This window comes from Gymnoscopelus braueri (assembly GCF_963280865.1).
Source record: "Gymnoscopelus braueri genome assembly, chromosome: 14".
NCBI lineage: Eukaryota > Metazoa > Chordata > Actinopteri > Myctophiformes > Myctophidae > Gymnoscopelus > Gymnoscopelus braueri.
This window is the reverse complement of record NC_137619.1, coordinates 32882348-32902274: the sequence shown is the minus strand read 5'-3', so window position 1 is coordinate 32902274 and position 19927 is coordinate 32882348. Positions and strand designations below refer to the sequence as shown.

The following is a 19927-nucleotide window of genomic DNA, read 5'->3' as shown; positions in this document are numbered from 1 at the left end:
CAAACTTTTATTTGTATAGTACATTTCATACGCACGGAAACCCCCTGTGCTTTACATGAAACGCATACAAAAATACACTGCCATTATTATTAATTTCCATGTATTATACAGTCTGTTTATTCTGAGATATTAAAGTGTTTATTTAAACCACACACATGTATTACCAAGGGAAACACACGGTACAGTAGGGACACGTGGAAGTTCACTTTGCTTACACCACGGTAAACATTAAGCACATGATTGTGCATAAAGTATGGGAGGTCTAGGGGACTACCTCTGTGTTTCCACCTCTTTATTAACTACTATGCCACTTCCAGCCGTGTACAAGTACTGTTGTTCTGTTCCACATCTACCTACGGCACTGTGAATGTACCAGACTAAGTCACCTGTCAGTTAGAATGTGGCTAGTCTCACGTGGTCAGTCAGTTAGGCTGTGGCTAGTCTCACGTGGTCAGCCCCACCATTTTACGTCATCAATAACTGAGACGTTAGATATATATATAACTGTCTGACTACTGTGAGACTAGGCTGTGGCAGGTTTAGTTCAGCTCAAGCCAAGATGAGGGAAAGAGAGCCATTTTGGCCCACAAAAAAAGGTACAATCTATTCTGCTGTTTGGAAACTACACCTTGGTTTCAAGGAGTCTGATGAGGAACACCAACACAGTGGTGTCTTCATTAACACAATATGACAAATTTGTTTAATCATCTGAAATAAAAGGGCCAAAGTACTGGGGAAATGTATATTTGCTATTGTTTAATACAAAGCCAAAGGATTTTACTCGTATGTACTCGCAAATCAAATTTAACAATACAAATCTTGAAAAAAGATTTTCATTTTTGCCCTAACCCATTCAAACCGGGAAAGCATCTGTGTCATTTTAGATTTTTTAGTTGGCTATTAAAAAAATAGCAGATATACAAGTGCAGTGCTGCGAGCTTGTACATCTGCTATTTTAGAACACTAGATATTCAGGCCATTAGACAATGGGCTAATTGAGCAGTCCTAACAGGTATTGTGCTGTATTCCATCTCTGCATAAGGTACTGTGCCGGTTCCAGACCTATACATAGATGAAGTGCTCTGTTCAGCGGTGGAAGGTAACTAAGCACATTTACTCAAGTACTGTACTTAAGTAAAATTTTGAGGTATTTGTACGTTACTGGAGTATTAAATTAGTATACATTTTCAGTATTTTTACTTATTTGAAAACTTTAGTTACTAGTTACTTTGTAGATTTTGATTATTATTACGAAACATAAATGTACCACTTCAGCCCTATATACATTTCGGCCATTTGAAAATAGCCGATCTGCAAGTACATTTTTAATTACGGACTTTTACTTGTAACAGAGTATTTCTACATTGCAGTATTGATACTTTACTTAAGTAAAAAATGTGAGTACATTTTCCACCACTGGCTCTGTTACACCTCTGCACAAAGAACTGAATCGGCACCAGACCTAAACTGTACACATACAGGTATTGTGCTCTGCCTCACACAGCACACCGGTGGTGCCGATAGCACTACATGGACAGAGCTAAACGGGCTTTGATCTTAATGGTCTGATCAAAAGGCCTTCCATTTTGTACATACTGAAGGAATCGTGAGTAAAAGGATACAGGCCAGCCTCCCTACAAGGGTGCAGAGATTTGGAACAAACGCCCACCACGATAACATACAGGAACGGGGGGAAAAAGGGATGGGCAGGAAGTCGTAGTGCATATTTTCATGTTTTTTATGTGAGAGGAACGTTTCACAAAGACATTTCTGTGAAAGTGTACTTATAGCATGTATTACATGAGAACACTGTGCTTAATTATCATACACAAAATATTCAATGCCCCGATGTAAAATGTTGGAGTGCATCCACAATGAGGTTAATGGGGTCTAGATTCTTAGGCATTCATAATCTAATAACAGTTTAACATATGGTACTGGTCTAGATTAATGGATTATTTATAAGCAATGCAAATATAGGCATTTTCCCACTTGAAAATCCACAGCACCTTGTGTTTGGTGGTGAAATACTGCTAGATACTACATACTCTCTAATTCTCTATCTCCAATGTCCTTTTGTGCAGTGCAACTACAATTTTTATTGCTTTATTGGATATATCTTTTTATTTTCATCACCAATGTGTACAATGAAGTACAGGTCAAATAAAGTCTCAATTAAATACAAACTCCAAAAATATCCCAAAAATGTTAAATAAAATAAAATGATAATAAAATAAAAGCTCCTTCTTGCGCTCCCTTGTTGACAAAACAAAAGTAAGCAAGAGAGAGGCCTGTCAATCAACGTCAGCCCCTGAAACTCACCGGGTTCCTCCTCATGGCCCCTCCCACAGCTCGCACTGCCCTGGGGTTTCCCGCCATCTCAGCCAGCCGTTTGTACGAGACCGTCTCTCCGCACTTCACACGCCTCTGAAGTATGTGCAGCACGCGGCTGGTGAACGCGTCTACGCCAGAGAGCGGAGGACAGAGGAGGGGGTGAGGGGGGGAGGGGGGGGGGGGTCGATGGGGGTACGGAAAGAGACGGAGAGAGACAGAACCTCATTTAATCAATCACATCGAGACAGCTGATGGAGTAGCTGATGACAAGACCTGTCAAGTTACAATGTGGACGATGCACGCTCAAAAATATATAAATATATACTGTATATACTGTATATATACTGTGGATTTTCAAACAGAAGCCAAAAGTTTCAGGCAGCGTTACATTTTAGTCAATAGACCAAGCATACATGTTTTCTCACCCAGGTATTACTGTACTGTACTGTATGTCCTGTGAAGAGAGTAATGATTTCTACGTTGTTTATTCATTTTTCGCCAAGGTCAAACTCTTTGTCAGAATGTAAATTAGCACGAGCTCATCCGATCTGTTCCTATTCTTAGAATAGTCATTAAACATGTAAATACATAATAACATTACCCAGTTTGACCTTAGAAGTAGCTTTTAACACGATACAGTAGCTGATGTGAGAAAATCATTTCGAAAGCAGAAAAATCTAGGTTATGCTTTGAGAGGTCAAAGCTAAAATTAAAAAAGTTCGCTCATTCATTTAAAAGGATTAAGAGGGGCCAAAAAGACTGTGAATCTGCTCCAGATTTTTAATAATAATAATTTGAATGTTGCACACCATTTGTGGCAGCGGGATGACTTTGAGGTTAATCAGACCAATTTGTCCTTTTAATTGCTTTCTATTCAGAGTCGATTCATTATATCATCTTCACTTAAATGGCGGAATTCTTCAAATCAGCTCCAGCTTAACCCGCCACATTAACGGCTTTGATTTCATTAGCACTTTAGCTGCGCTGTTATCTTATTCAGGATTACCAGAAAGTGACTGAGGAGGCATGTATTTGTATAGCTCCGACTGCTACTACCGACTGAGAAGACCGTGTGCGTTTGAAAGCGACATATCGAAACCTCAGAAGCTACACACAGTTGTGAAGTTGTGCAGCGAGTGAACAACACTTCATCGCGTGGTGAACAAGACAGGGGAACAATAGTCTAGTTATTGAGGGGGGGCTAGGGTGGAATCCTTCTAGTCTATACGTGTACTCGGTCATAAAAATTCAATTAGTGATCTCCCATTCTCTCTCATTTATGTGGTCTATAAGAGCACATGACAAGTGATCTATGTGAAATCCTTCTAAATTGGCATTGTGTGAAAACATGTCACACCCCTGACTGTCTTCCACAGAGTGAACATCCTTTGCTCCCCAGGCTCCCCTCGCTACCTTATAGTCACTCTCCGCTACACAAAGCCATGCGAACAAGGCAATTTGCCTAAACTGGGGGGAATAAGTGTAAAACCTAAAGGGGATACATTTGATTGATGCGCACCCATGTGAGTTCTTTGTCTTGAACAAGGCCCGTAGGTACTGTTTAATAATTTTTCAGGTAATAATCACGCTGTCAACGAGATGACGGGCTCTTACGCAGACAGACTTAATGTTATGAGGAGATAAGATACACCACTGGAATTTCTTTTATGCATTATTCTCCCTCATAAAGCATGGATTTGGCCACATGATGCGTGTGGTACACATATTGATATCTCTGGCGTCGCTGGTGGGTAAATGACAACATGCCCAGTCTACGGTTATGACAAATCCCCATTGATGCGAACATTATTGACAAACAGCAAAGTCAATGTCACGCCAACAAGACAGCAGTTTTACCCACAAGCCGGCTGAGCAGCTACAGGAGTATACCTTACTTCTCAACCTTTTCTGGATCAGGGCCCAATTGAAAATCTAAAAAGCGCTCACGGTCAGTGTGCATTTTCAAAAGCATGTATATTTGAATGATAAATCAATCGGTTGTGTTTCGGCTTGGATCAATATACTTTAAGTTCCTATTTATCACAATGAAAACTAATTTTTCAAGGTTTTAAACAAAACATACCATGCATTTTGTATCACTTTTTTTTTATATTAAATGTTATATTATCAATGAAATCTTAGTGTTTTGTCAATTATTTGGTGGCCCACTTGCAATATCCTCGTGGCCCACAGGTTGAGAATCACTGCCTTTATACACAAAGCTGGAGCGGTTGCTGGCTCTCATAAGGACGTGGGCCTCTGAAAGGTCTAAAAGTGTCTGCGGTTTTATCCACAAGTACAGGGGTTAAAGAACTTTGCCCCCAGCGGCATCAGAGCCAGAGATTCCACGCGGGTCACTTGAGGTGACCAGCAATGATTTGGAGAGCGCTCCCCGAGCCCCATACTTCATAAAGGGCTTAATACGGTGTGTCCGGGGTCAGGACCCTCTTTAGATAGGGGTGCAGTGATGTCAATTGTTTAAATAAAAGTTGAGAGGTACCACTTACAGGTTTACAGACAACCCATAATTATGTCACAGGTCATTACCTACCATGAGGCCAGGTGATAGGGCCATTGGAGAGGCTAGATTGAACCAGAGCACAATCGATCGGACTGGATATGATATCATATATATATATAGAGAGAGAGAATTGTTTTGTGTTTCGCTCTATATACAGTATATATACACACGTGTACACACGTGTGTGTGTGTGTGTGTGTGTGTGTGTGTGTGTGTGTGTGTGTGTGTGTGTGTGTGTGTGTGTGTGTGTGTGTGTGTGTGTATATATATATATATAATATATATATATATATATATATATATAATACACATATATATATATATTATATATACAGTATATGTATATATATGCGCATACTTACATATAGTAGCTTAAAAATAATAGAATACATTAACTTTTGGCTGGCCTTCCTAATGATAGAAGGATTTGAGGAGGTGATTTGCAGCTGACAGTCACCTCACAGACATGGTTGTAAGAATAAAAAAGACAATAGTAGAAATACGGCTCCCTCATTATCCTTTGTCTCTAATGGGAGGGAAGACTTTGACTCCCAGTCAAAGTGTCTCTCGAGTCTAGAGGGATCCATACTTTTGAAGGCTGACAGGGTGCTGATGATTCTCTGATTATTCGATATTCTGAAAACGTTCATTTCCCTAATTCTCTCTCCACATCACAGGGGCGAGTCCTGGTGAGCGTCTCATCTCACCCTGCACCGCGCACAGAGGGAGGTGCAGGATCCTGCAAGAATCCAGTCATTTGGGCTTTGAAGAGCACCCTTCCCCCCCCTCCAGCCCGCCCGCCGCCCCCAACCCCCCCCCCTCACACGTTCCCCGTGCCGCTTACCGAGACTAAGATCCTCTCGTCTGTTACATATGGATGTATAATTAATGAGATAAGAATATGCATTGCTTTAAGAGGCCGCGATGGCGTCTGTGTTTTGTTTTGTTTTTTTTGGGAGGTGAATGTGTGGGCGTATGTGCACGCATACAGGCACATACAAAGCACACACGCACACATACAGCACGTGCTCGTGCACGTGTATGCACGCTGCACCTCTAGCACCGTCGACCAAAGTTGCTTGTGATGTTGTGTATGACAGTCAGGGGTAGAGAAAAGTGTGCCTCACATCTCCTTTCATGTCACCTCCACAGCTCGAGTATACGGTGACAGCTAATATGAAAAGTGGCTTGTTTTGTCAGAAATGTGTAAATAAACATGGCAACACTTCAAGTGAAGGTCACAACTCAATATTACATGACAACCGCTGCGCGAGAGCTGCAACATTCGCGTTCTCCCACAAGATAACTGAGCAAACAATAGTTGGTTGTCATATAGATTGTAATGACCTGATTACATTTATTTTTTCCTTCCCAATGCACACACTGGCAGCGTGACTAGAGTGACTGGGAATTTGTACATTATTAAGTGCAATGCTAATCCTTAGCATTTGTGAATCAACAACAAACAAAAAAAGGGAGTCTGTTTTCTTCCCTCAAAAGATAAATACTCCTGTTGTGCACATTTAACATTTTTACACTGGCGTGGTCTGTGGTTTAGACTACTGAGAGCAATCCAAGCTTAAACCCTGTATTTACCGATCCCCAAAACAACAGGCGAGGGAAAGGAGTGTACCGCGGCACAATCACCTATTCAGATCAGGTACTAATGAAGAATTCCATCTATCCTGAAATTTAATTAAAACCCAAAAGACTTCAGATGAGATGCGATTTGAAAGAGCCTGGGGCTGGTACACAAGCACTTGGTGGTGAAGGGAATCACACTGTAAGTTGATATCGTAATTGGTCCTGATGTATTTCTGCATTGCCTGCGTGGGAGCGGGGGACCCATAGCTGTATACTGGGTCTCAATGGAGTACCTGCTCATTGAAAATGCCATCACTCAAGCACTGCAGATCTGCATGAAATTAGAGAGCAACTAAGGCCTGATTGCAGGGGAAGAGAGGCACAATTGTTAAATGCATATATTATAGTTTTTTTCTTTTCTTTTTTTTCCTCCCCTGTGTATGTAGGTGGGATTTCTTGCCTAAGTGAGTTCTGAAAATGTTAAAGTTAAAATGCAATAAGAATTTCGGCATAATAAAGTTCAACTGGCTAAGAAGTGTAAAGAAAAACAATGTTGAACTGTAGAAGTAGGCCTACAGTATTGATTTCACAAATACATCGTAGGCCCAGATAACTAGCCGTTTCCATGACCCAAAAAAAAAGCCACGTCAACTAATAATTAATTCCTCAAATTTCACTCAATGCCCCCAATCATATACTCTGGTGTCACGACTTCTGGTTGAAAGGACACTAATTGTCCATTCTTGGAGCTCTCTTTTCGTTTTCCTTGCCGTAGGTGACTGGTCAAGCCAACAATAAGCTCATTCAAACTTTACTACCATTCACATGTTCTCATTAAAAAAAGCTTCCTGTCTGAAAATGTCAAGAGTGGAATTCGATCAGTTTCAAAGAATGTGCCAAGAATCATGGGAACGCTTGCCAAGACTAACACGCGTAGTAAGAGCTGCCACAGATTACTGAACCAAGTTACAGCTCTGTGTTCTGTTCCCTCTCTTTCACTCACTCACTCACTCACTCTCTTACACCCCCCCACCGCACACACCCCCCCCCTCCCCGCCTCTCTCTGCCTCTCGCTCTCCTTCCCTCTCTCCCTCAGCCATAAAATACTTCATTATAACACAGTGAGCCAGCGAGTGTAAGTGATGTAACTGACAATTAAGAGTGAAGGCCTGATCCCAGTCATGGCTCTGCAAATATTTATCCATGACAGACCTCCTTGCAGGGCGGGGTGGTGAAAGGCGGGGAGCGGGAGACTCCCAGTGGTCTGCGGCTCACTGAAGTACGCCTGGAGCCATTCGACACAGCGCTGCAACTCGGGGCCGCTTTCTGCCGGGCCGTCGCTGACCACGCAGCGCAGGGGGGCCTCGTCACTCCTGTGAGGGGATGGAACAGGGGGGGCGGAGGGCAGTCGGTGGGAACAGGGGATGGGGATGGGGGGGGTGGTTGAATAAGTAATCATAATAAAAGAATTCTCAGGTCAAGCAGCGTTAAAATGTGTCATGAGAGTGTAATAACATGCCACGGGTGAGAAGGCATGCGTGATGACATCATTTTGCATTGAGTTGCAACAAGGCATTAATCTGTGCTGCATTTAAAATCTGAAGTTACACATTAAGCGAGCGGCTTACGTTGACGCGCATCGTGACAAGTTTCAGAGCTGTTAAAGATATTTTCGAGTGCATACGGAAAACAGTAATCCTGACAGTACATTTAAAGCACAGTACGATAAAGTATATAAGCAAAGAGAAAAGGCGTTAACAAGTTCCTTCAAACAAGCTTTGGAAAAATAAAGCAACCCCAAAAAACTGTCTTTGAAAAATAGTTTTCAAAAGCCTCGGAGCCTTTGCAGGAAAAGTTGGGAGCAAAAAGCACAACAATGGTTTTCAATCGAGCTTGGGTCTAGTTTATAGTTCATGAATAGAGTAAGTGGAGTTTTTTGGCCAGAGTGGTGCCGGCCAGCCGAGCTGTAAACTTGGACATGCATCTTAGCATGAGAAGACGCTTGGAGGAATTTGCCGTCGGTTGACTTGGCATCACTTAACAGCTGAGTTTTTCTCTACACTGCTGACCACCCCCCAGGTCAAGACAAGCAGACTGACCCATATTTGACACTTAAAGACCCTACTGGGAAGGTCTTCTCTTAGCATGTGCATTACTGCAAAGTGGACCTCAAGCTGTGTTGTGGATCTGAAGCATGCCGCCAATTCCATTAACTGGTGTACAGGACTTATAAATAAATAATGTCGCCATTTAAGTGCCCTTTTTCAAAATTGGTTTATCCTGTATGGTATTAATAATACACATTTACTTTGTTAAACACACAGACCGTCTCTCTCCTCCCCGCCTTAATACATTCAGTCAACATGGCCCTAAGTGTTTTTACACTCCTGCAGGTCACAGTTTGAATAACATTTTATATTGGACATGTGAAGCTGTTTTTTCTTTTTTTTCCCATTTTTTTTTTACTGGAGTGTTATGACTGAGCGGGTCCGTTTTCAGTTGGAACCACTCCGCCTGTTAGTTTGCGGCCGCGTGATGGAAATCTCTCGGGTGTCGTTTAACACTGGGTGTAAATACAGTAAAAAGGTGTAAATACTCTCATTTCTAAATAAACCACACGGCAGTTTATAGCCGAGTGGCGAAAACTCGGAAGCCCACCGAGCGCTCCTGCGCTGAGACCCGCTCAAACAATGGCCATGGCTCATGGCAATCTCTGTCGGCATGGGTGAGTGCCCAGCCAGCCCCTACTTGTCATTGTCTCTCCTTTCTATCCCCCCCACCTCCCCCAGCCCCCCCTCCACTGCTCTCCTGCCGCCCCCCCCTCTCTCTATTTCTCTATCCTCTCTCTACAGCCCTTCTGGCTCTCCACAACTTACACCCCCCCCCCCCTCCAACAACCCTTTCCACTTCTCTCTTTCTCTCAGCAACGATCTTCAGACCACTGTTCCCTCCCAGCAACCCCCCCCCCCCCCCCCCGACACACACACACCCCTCCCTCCCTCCACCGGCACCAGCAGCAGCAGCAGCAGCACCTCTACCCCTCCGCACCCCCACCATCCACCACCCCCCGTTTTCTCTCTGAGAGGATGTTCCAGCCGCTGCACACTGACAGCTCGGGGATATTGTGTGTGGAAATGTTCCTGTTGGACCCCGCAGGCCTCTTACAATCTACCGGACAAAGGGTAGCGCACCTTTGCTTAAGGCTTCGCACCTTTGACCTCCGACTCGCACTTCAAACTTGTCACCACGGCTAATTTTTTTCCAACTCCCCTCGGCGCTCCCGTTACGGGATGCACCCGCCAAAAAAAAAGCTCTCGCACGGTTAACAACTTAAACCCTATATACTTCGTTGTACGATGAATGACAAAAATAGCAGATCTACGAGCTCATGCGACATATTGTGAGTTTAACGACCAATTTCGCTATACTTTTTTTTAATGTAAAGAAATGACAAGAATGCCCAAAATAGGGACAGCAGGTTGAAAGTGGTTAAAAGTTAACGTGACACAGCAAATGTAACGGGCAGTAAACAACAAAATGGACACCAGCACTCGGTGCGGAAGCGTTGTCACCAGCACCAGGGTTGTTTCTGAAGAACATTGGAACCAATAAACATACTGTCATGTACACTGTTACTACCCGTAAGAGTCCATTTGGGGCACTCTTTAAACTCCCAGAGTAAAATGAACACTGAGGATTTTACGGTGTACAGTCGAAGCACAATTCAAACCTCATCACGGGATCTTCATGGAGGCCATATTGGCAAATTAGAAATTGTGCCCTTGAAATGAGAGATTAGAGATGTCTAATAAATGTCACGTCAATTACATTGAAATCCTCAGAGGGGAGGCAATCTTCACATTGTCTTGAGATGAACATCATGCTACAGTATGTTATTTTATTCCCCGGTTATACGGAAGACAACTATTATGAACAGCTTTTTAATAACTGTGCTTAAACTAACCATGTTCCATTTTCACTAAACTACTCAAATTTGGATCATGCAAAAATATGATTGTTTGAATTAACCCATCTTTTGAGTGATTATAATACCAGCATATCCTATAGCTAGGCATACAGTATTTCTTTTTTTTCTTCCAGGTAAGGATATGAGAAACTAATACTGAAAAAGCCAGGATTTGCTGCAGTAAAAGGAATATTTCCCTTGATAGCAGATTGTGATTTGAGAGAATTTCTAATATTGTGCTCCTGTCACAATCAATTTCCAATTACCATAAATCATTGCTCCGTAAAGTGGGGAGTCATTTGGAGTTCTACCTATTTTCTCACTCTAATATAAAGAATGAATTGAGCATTTATATAACTGTTTGGGGGTTATCATTCATCCTGTAAGAAACAATCAAAAAAGACAGAAGGATAAAAGGCATGCGCAACACTGTATCTGAGATATAAAAATAATAATAAAAAAAAATAAAAAAACCTGCTGACAATCTATTTGTCACTTTCCTTTAGCATAGTTAGAGGTTTAGTCCCCCCCCCCCCCCCCCCCCCCCCCCCCACTCCCCTATTTTCCCACTTCCTCTGAGTTAGAACTTCACTTCTTCAATGTGACTTCCTCCATCAACGGTGGGCATGAGAGGGGAAACAGGTTAACCACAAGCTCTAATTGAAAGGAATCATAGCAATCTGGCGGGGGGCGTAATGGTGTGGTGCACAAGAAGGGGAAAAACTCGGAACTCATGCCTCCATCCTGTGAAGCGTGATGGCGCTCATCCCGACTCGATCGGCTGTCACTTTTGACACCGCCTGTCAGAGTTCTCCTTCACCGATCATGGGTAACATCGCGGGTCAGAGGATGAAATAGAAAGGGCCAGGACCAGTCCAATATTTTCCTCAGCCTTATAGCCGCAGATACTTAACTCGGAGACGTCAAAGACTCAAGAGAGCATGAAAAAAGCCTAAAATGACTGTCTAAAAAGAGGGGGGAAAAATACAGCATGTCTCTATGAATGTCAAGATCCTGATGGTCTCTCAGCCAAAGGCTGTGATACAATTGTAAGCCACTTGCTCAATGGGGCCCGTTCAACCATTTGAAGATCATTCGGATGCCTATCTGGACGCGACGGCCCTAAAGTCAAGAGCTTTCAAGATGCTGGGCTATAACGAGTTGCTTTTTATTCCATCCTTGTTGTTGCACACTGGTATTTCGTAAAGAAAACAACCGGGGGCCAGATTAACAGCTCTCCGGATAACCAACAACTCTTATTAGCGAATGTCCACTGAAGAGGCCACAACGCTCAATCCAATACATAAAGGTGGTGGTAAAATACTGCAGAGTAGGCAACAATGCACACAACAATTAGGGCCTTCTCCCTACTGGCTAACCACGCGAGTCAGTGAAGGCATGTATTACCGGAGCCTTAACTCTTACTCCATTATGTAGTGTATCCACACCTCGACGCTGCAATGTTTATCTACAACAGACTACTGAGCAGTTTCAAATAGCATTTTTAGCCTCTATTCTCAAGTGCCACAGTAAGAGATTCCAATTACCCGAATGGTAAGGAGCCAGTGAGGGAGACGTAAAGTACATTAGGGATCCCCTGTAACTGCAGGGACCTTTTAGAGCCTCGACTGAAGAGGGCCGAGAGACTGTGGGGGTGCGTTGGGGGGGACAGTGACCCTGCATGGATAGCCCCTGTCAGAATTTGACCACGTCAAGCACAAAGGCATTATGGGAATCCAGTGTCACCAAGTCCTAATTACTGTCTGTGTTCGGAGCAAATTACTGCCTTGTTCCTCTGATTAGCGAGGAGGCTAATCTTCACCTGTGTACGCCAGCACTGCTGAGGGCCCTTGAGTGTTAGCGCTTCGTCTTCTGTAATTTATTTTTAAATCAGTGCCCGCTCCCAGGAGTTTTGAGTGTTTTGTTGTGAACCGCTTACCATGATCCCCACCACCGCCCCCTCACCCCTAAATCCTTGACTAAATCCTTGTTTGGTGCCGCAGGAAGATAAGCAAGAACAACACTTGGGCATAATTGACTCGTACTCCTCTCCAAGATGTCAGAGCGGCATCATCTCTCTGCATATTGCCTTAGTATGTTACACACTGTACCCTGCTGCGCAGGGAAGATACAGGAATCCAATCAAGTTCCAAAAACAAACTGGCATCGCCCTTTGTGCCGGGAAAAACTTCTTCGGTTGACAGCGGGAAAACATACATGGCAGCTACTTTTAGTCACATCTCCAGCACAAGCAGCCTCCTCTCAGGCAACCCGCTGCCTGTCACCGAGGAGGTTCCATTTTAGAAATCACAGCATTTTCGCAAAAATGATCATCCGATTGACGAGTGAATGTCACTGCCTCGTCTGTGCGTATAGGGCGGTTTACAGGTAGCGTGTTACACAGGTGTTGGTTTACACAGGAAATAGCACATGCAGCCTGATTGGGGCCGTCCCGGGAGACAGTGGCAGAAACGCAGAGCGCAGATGGGTCCAGGGGCCGGTGGGAGCAGCACCTTAATGAATACGCAGCTGAGTACTGTACTTCACAATGTGAAAAACACAATTCTAAGGCTGCCGCTTTTTTTTATGACAATATAAAAAATTATCTGTATATCTTTACACAACAATGAATCCTTTATAAATATATTTCTAAAGGTGACTCGGTCAGGTCAGAAAGTCTTCACCTAGTTTATTATGGTTGAATTCTGATTGCGCAGATCTCAATTTATTTTACATGGCTCTGTTTTTTTGTTTTTTTTTGTTTTTTGTTTTCAATTCTAAGCTTATTAGTTGGGACATAATTGTTAAGAGATTTCAAAATTGAGCATATCCATCCAAACTAATTAAAATTATGTATTCTAATCTAAAGCATGTGTGAAAGAGAGATGGATAGAGAGATAGAGAGAGAGGGAGAGAGAGAGGGAGGGAGAGAAAGAGGGGGAGGGGCAGAGAGATGGAGAGCGAAAGAGAGACACGGAAGTCCCAAAGTTGTTGATGTGGTCCAAGGTGTGCGCGCACATCAAATAAACAGCCCCCCGCACAGGAAACACATTTACTATACTATGTTATTCAGCGTGAACCAGGACATTGATTCACAGCACTACGTGAGTGTGAGAAAACGATAAATGCATCACCTCAGATATTTCACACCAGTGTCGGTAGTGTGTAAAAGCTGTTGTGACAGCTTGGGTATTAGGGCTGGATAGATGGAAAATGGCTGGCCGCATATGAATGCCAATGTGACTAGGGGGGTGACGGGTTCGACACAAAAAAACACACTCCACCTCAGAACAATTAGGCGGTTCTCAGGCACATCCAGTGTTGTCGGTGATAATGGAAAGCTGTGAGGATAACTGGTGATAAATAGACTTTAACACCCTCCTCCTTAAGAGCTATGCAGTTCCCCCTCACATGCTTAACTAATCATGACCATGGCCAGCAAATTCATACAAAAGACTAATTACTGTTGTACTTCACTTCAATCTCAACAGCCTCTTATATAAGGACTTGGGGGTTCTCCTGCCTCCTTTCTCCTCTTGATGGGTATTTTTTTTTAAATTACAAGTAGGCCTGATGCTAGACAAAAGCGTTTAAAAATCGATTAAACAGTAAAAATCAGTTATTGCTACACATCCGCTTTAATTACATCATCAGAAATGCATTTCTCACATAATTACACCCCTTCTGCTTGAGTAAAATCTACAATATTTGACGATGCTCCCGAGTTAAATCACTTGAAATTGAAATATGCTGCCGAAATACAAAATAAAAAGCCAGCCTTTCCTGCTGATATACTGGAAGCTTCTTGGCTTTCTGCAGAATGCTATTATTATGCATATCCAGGTAGAAAGTTAATTAACCCAAAGCTTAAGCTAATTATGGTAGCAGAATGCTATCAACCAAACGCTTTCAGTCAGACAGCTGTCCAGAATTTCATTTGCTAATCATTTGTCTTTTGCTGGAACATATGGTACATTTCCCCGCTATCACAGGAACAACAAACAGATGAAAATCATTAACTAAAAACAATGTGCAATGTGAAAAATCAGACACAGATTTATAAGGCTTTGTGTCAGAGGGAAAAAAAGGCGGATTTATGGCTTGGGAAATATAATGATAATTTTTGGTTTGAGCCACTTAGGATTTTCGGCAGATCACGTGACCCATGTGTGCTGGGAATTCAGATACACAAATATATTGTTTATATCTATATGCAAATGAGACCGAATGTTTATTGTTTATCTGTGTATTATTAATTAGAATTTTCTATAGGAGCAAAAGCAAAGAGCTTATTCTTAACAGTTAGTGGCTCCTGGCATATTTAGTGCCTGCTTTTCCACTGTTTGTTTTTGTGTTGTTGTTGTTAAAAAGCAGAAATCCCTTACCCCTGAATTAAATCAATTATTTTCTTGAAAAATGCCTCATGCATTATTTTGTTCCACTTCATAAAAACACATCATACCAGCTGTTAAAGAGTGATTGATATCAGCATTGCCTTGCGACATTATCTAGCAATAAAGGCTACTCAGGTTCTAATGCAACATGTCACACTCAGGCTCCTGTAGTACATTTCTATTGAGGACCTCACAAGCTAAATTGCTTTTCTCCAGCTCCCCCACATCTCAGCAAGCTTGACAGACAAATTGATCAAAGCATTGTAAAATAATATGCCCACAAAAATGTCTCGGGGCAGAAGTCCAGCCCCTTTTTTCATTTTTCACCCTAATAAAAAAAATGCTCTATGTTTTCCTCTCGTATTATGTGTCTGTACTCTTGTGTGAAAAGAGGCGAGAAGCATCATATTTCAGATAATAGTAATCTCCTGTAAACAAAATGCGTATCATTTTTCTGTGAACGCTATGACCATGCTAAACTAAGGGGCGGGGGGGCTGGTGGGGGGGGTTGCTGGCTGGTTAACAGGGGGCTGGTGTGTAAGGCCCCAACAGGGGTTGTTGAGATGTAATGAATTTGTTCATCTGATAGTGCCTTTAGGGCTGTCGTTAGACTGGCGGAGGAGGTTGATTTCAGGAAAATGTTCCTAAGATCAGTTAGGAAGCAAAAGGGGCTTGAGACGTTTCTATTAGAAAGAGCTGACGGTCATGGTGTGTAAGCAATGCTTCAAGTGCGTTTATGTAGCTATAATGGCATTTATCAATAACTATCTATCAATGTCGCCGGTGCTTTTGTTGCTACTCCTGCTGCTCGACGGCAACCAATTGTGAACGTGGCAGGCAGGCACGGTTTCAGTCATGAAAGGCTTCCAGGCTCCGACTCCTTTCTAGACACATTGGGCTTCCTTGTGGTGATGTGCATGAACCTTAACCATTTCCGTTATCCAAAATATGTTGTCAGGGACCATTTATCATACTGACTACCTAAGCCTACATCACACCACATCCAAAGCTGGAAAAGAGCCTTGTTTAGTATGTCATAAATAAATCAATGGAAATGGCTGACCTGAACTATTACTGCTATAGGCAGGCTTTTGTGAGATCTACATGTAAAGCCGCTTGCAAAGATAAAGCCCATATATTTTCTCACTTTATCTTTGCCTGTCTTAATGCCCTGTTTACATTGTGTTACTCCAGAGCTGGCTATTGCTTCTTTGCTATCCTGTGACAGTAATGTTATATTCAACTGGTCACGATAAAATCAAAATATTTGGTTTAATGGCGTTGAGCTCACGCGTTCGAGAACGTACAGGGGAGCGATGAAATCGGAACTACACTTATGACCGACATAGCAAACGATATTAAACTGAGAAATGATCTACTGATGCGAATCATTAGATTAATTTGCATATTCCTACTGAACCTGAACACACAAATTAAACCCCGTTCAGGAAGAGAGGGAGAAAGGTGCTCGCACATGGTTGCAGGACATCTTCCATAATCAAAATTCCATATTATTAATTTCCTCACTTCAACTCATTAACAACAAGTGGAATGTTTTTCACTGCTTGATGAATTTTAGGAAATAGCAGACAGTCAAGAAGGAAACACATGTTGAGGTATAATATACAAGACCATTAATGGGTTTCCATAAATTAGAATTTGCCATACATTTTCAAAAGGATGACTTCCTATCTGGGCGCGTTTGGAAACCGGTTTAATTTCCCAAACCAATCAAGTTTATCAAATGTGAATCTGTGATACATGGATATTTAATTTCAATCTAATCAAAACTAATCTGAGATGTAGAGTGTAGACCTGGAAATGAGAATTTGTTGGGAGAAAAAAAAAGGAATAAGACCTTACTGATGCTGATGCTTTAATCAGTTGAAATCACTTCACTGAGACAGATGACATTCTAGGAATGTTTATGGATGGGGAGGGCCAAGAATTTAATGGAATTTTTCTGTTTTTGAATGTAGGCTGACACTCAAAAACAACTGTACACAACTTGAAAGGAACATAAATAAGCAGGAATGAGCATGCCGTGCCCCCCCCCCCACCCCCCCCCCCCCCCCCCCCTTGACCTTTAATGACCCTACAGGCTCTGGCTCTAATCAACTCCCAAGTGGATAATAAACAGTTATTTTTATTTATTTTTTCCTGAAATTTCAAATATACTGCAGGAAGAATCACAACCACATGCCATCACAAATCTAATTTCGAGTCCAACTATATTCTATAGGCCCCCTCATATTTCTTGTGCCTGCTCATATTTGCCCCAACTTTCTCCTAGGATATTTCTTGTGGGATCTACAAACATGCCTTGCTTGCGATGAGGAATGGCGGCACTCCATCACAGGGAGTGGATTCTGTCTGGCCTGTAAATTTCACACCTTTGTTTATCACGTCACATTGGAACACACCGGGCTGGTTGTACAGTACCTTTCAGCAGGTGCGACATCCATTAGGATCTGGATGGTGTGCACACCATTCTCACATGCGCTCACTCGGATCTTCCCCAGGGGGCTGAGCAATGAGATGGTCTTCTGAGTGCACGCCGGTCTCTCCGCCTGCTTCTTCATCTCGCCGCCCCTGCTAAGAGACCACAAATTACACCGCCGCTCATTGACATATTCATGCGGTAACTTTCAGGCATTTCCCACACTTATTTGCATCGAATGATCTATTGAAAAGCTAGTGGGCCACCAACACGTGATGAGTTACATATTTGAACACCTAGCCCCCCTGAACAATGCCATGATTTGACTTGATCCCTACATTACTATCTAATATTTCTTTTCGTGCATGGGAAGGAATACGCCTATCTAACCAATAAATCGCCCATTTTTCCCTCCTTTCTGTTCTATATATCACATAAATGAGAAAAACAATGCAGTCTGTTCCCTTGTCTGGTGGGGGATTCCCCAGATAGCTCGACATTATTTTCAATCCGTCATTTTTGGTTGATGGCCGGGATGTTTTTCTAGCATTAAATTTGTTCCTTAGGGTGCAACTCCGATGGGATTCTGGTTTTCCAGCCCTAACAACAGCAAAAACGTGCAGCTTTTCTGACGACTGAGATGGATACTGGCAATAACCAGACAGCAGTTTCTTTTTTATTTTTACTTTGAGGGAAGGAGAGATGATTGACTATGTTATATGTGAGTTTTTGAGAGATGGAGGTTATAATAAATAAAGGTCACACTGATTGTAAAGGTTCCTACCACGGAATCACTCCTTCTGAAACTCTGACCTGAAAACTAGCTGTCCACACGATGGTTAACTCACACATTTAAAGGCCCAGTCAAGTGTTCTGTTTCCCCTTTGGCCATTTTGAATATTGATGTCCATACGATTCATCATCAGCATTTTCTGTCGGAAATTTGTATTTATAATTACCAGCTATCTGTCGAAAAAGGATTTCTGCAATTTAGCAAAATCTCAGACCTGGTTTACTGTTTAAGTTCAGAATCAACACAACCATTTAAGCTACATTTAAAACGTTAAGGTGTCACATACTACTACACCACTCTCAATGGCTCTACTAATAGGAAAGACTAGTGAAATAAATAAATAAAAATAAAAAGTCAAGAAGATGTAAGTAACGCTAAATGTAAGAAACACTGGATGTTTTGATTAAATACTTATCTATTTCATAGAAGTTGACAATGTAATGATGCATTTACAATTACATTTTAAACCACGCACCAACAACTATGTGGTTACAGTATGAGCATTGTGCAGTCAGATGTAACATGTATGTACAGTATAAGCTCCCATTGTATTTGAAAGGATTCATTTGACTTAATTGACAAGTAAGCCAAATCTCTTACCAAAATGGTACTGCACAGTGTATACCATGGTGGACAAACAACACTGTCTGTCATTTAATATGTCATTGATTTTTAATGGAGTTTGGGAATAATGGCCTTTAACATGTTATATTAATCTTCTGTGATAAATGTGGGGTGGATCTCCTCAAGTGTTTAGCACACATGAAACTGTTTATTGATAGGATCAAAAAGTATGCTTATTGAGTTGAGAATGCAATTGTCTATCACATTGCACACACACAAACATCCAGAGCAGAATGTGTTGTAAACAGCTCAACACACGAGCAACCCATGTGGAAAAGAGAACTTTGCAATTAAAAAATAATACAGGTGTATTCTTTAACACAGTGGTTCCCAAACTTTTTAGCTCAAGACCCAAAAGAGAAATGCCTGGTACCCAAACTAGTGAAAATAGCAGATCTACAAGCTCACAACACGTTGCTTCAAGCCGGTTGTGAGCTTGTAGTTCGGCTATTTTTTTTCATTTTTTTTTCATGAAATTCTTTGGAAAAATCTTTGATTTCCTTAATTCATGAAAAAAAAATGGATTTTTATTTTTATGTTTTGACATTTACTCGTGACCCATACAATTGTGTCCGACTGTCCGTGACCCGCAAATGGGTCCCGACCCACTGTTCAGTGCTTTAACGCCACAGATACTGCGTCCCTTTTCAAAGAGCCAGCATCACTGACAGGCACCTCTACAGTGGAAAGGTATGGACTATAAGAGTTGGGCTTTGCAGTGTGGCATTACTTATCAATCATCCACGCTATCCACGGTGTTTTGAGACGTTATAATGCCATTATATAACGGTCAGGGTATAATGAAGATAATTCAATTCATGATAAAAGGAACTAAGCTTTCGGCGAACTCTTAAACTTGTTGACAACTTATGGACAGGATATTTCAAACCAAACTAATAATTGTTTCATAAATTATTCCTTAGCAAAATAATCGCGGTGTGTGTGCATAAATAAGCCTGCTTCATACTGTGTAGGTAAGCTGCTTGCATACCTCTGGACGCTTTTATGGACGTGTTAAAATGTATTTAAACCGTATTCTTACAGTGCCTTGCGGTCGATGCCTTCACTTTTCCTCTGCAAAACAATGAGGGTGAATCTCTGTTCCTGTTTCTCCCGACAACGTGGTCGAGGCGGCCAATCACAAGCCGCAACGGTGGAGTCCTGCTCGCTGATTGGTTGGACAAAGTGTCCTCTCCCCCTGGTGGGCTGTATGGTACTGTGGTTCAGGGAATGGACAGTCCAGGGAACATAAATACTACTTAAAATGTAT

At 42.1% G+C, this 19927-nt stretch overlaps 1 protein-coding gene across 1 annotated transcript in view; it reads right to left on the bottom strand.

Annotated features, from left to right (window-relative positions):
• Positions 1–19718, bottom strand: part of LOC308101055 (methylated-DNA--protein-cysteine methyltransferase-like) — a 114724-nt gene extending 95006 nt beyond the window's left edge. Inside the window, exons 1-4 of the mRNA XM_080450357.1 lie at positions 19700–19718; positions 17243–17392; positions 7652–7812; positions 2323–2462 (exon numbers count right to left, since the gene is read on the bottom strand). Of these exons, the coding sequence (XP_080306483.1) occupies positions 2323–2462; positions 7652–7812; positions 17243–17382 (441 nt within the window). The 5' untranslated portion in view covers positions 17383–17392; positions 19700–19718. The remainder of the gene's footprint in view (positions 1–2322; positions 2463–7651; positions 7813–17242; positions 17393–19699) is intronic.
• Positions 19719–19927: the final 209 nt, after the last annotated feature.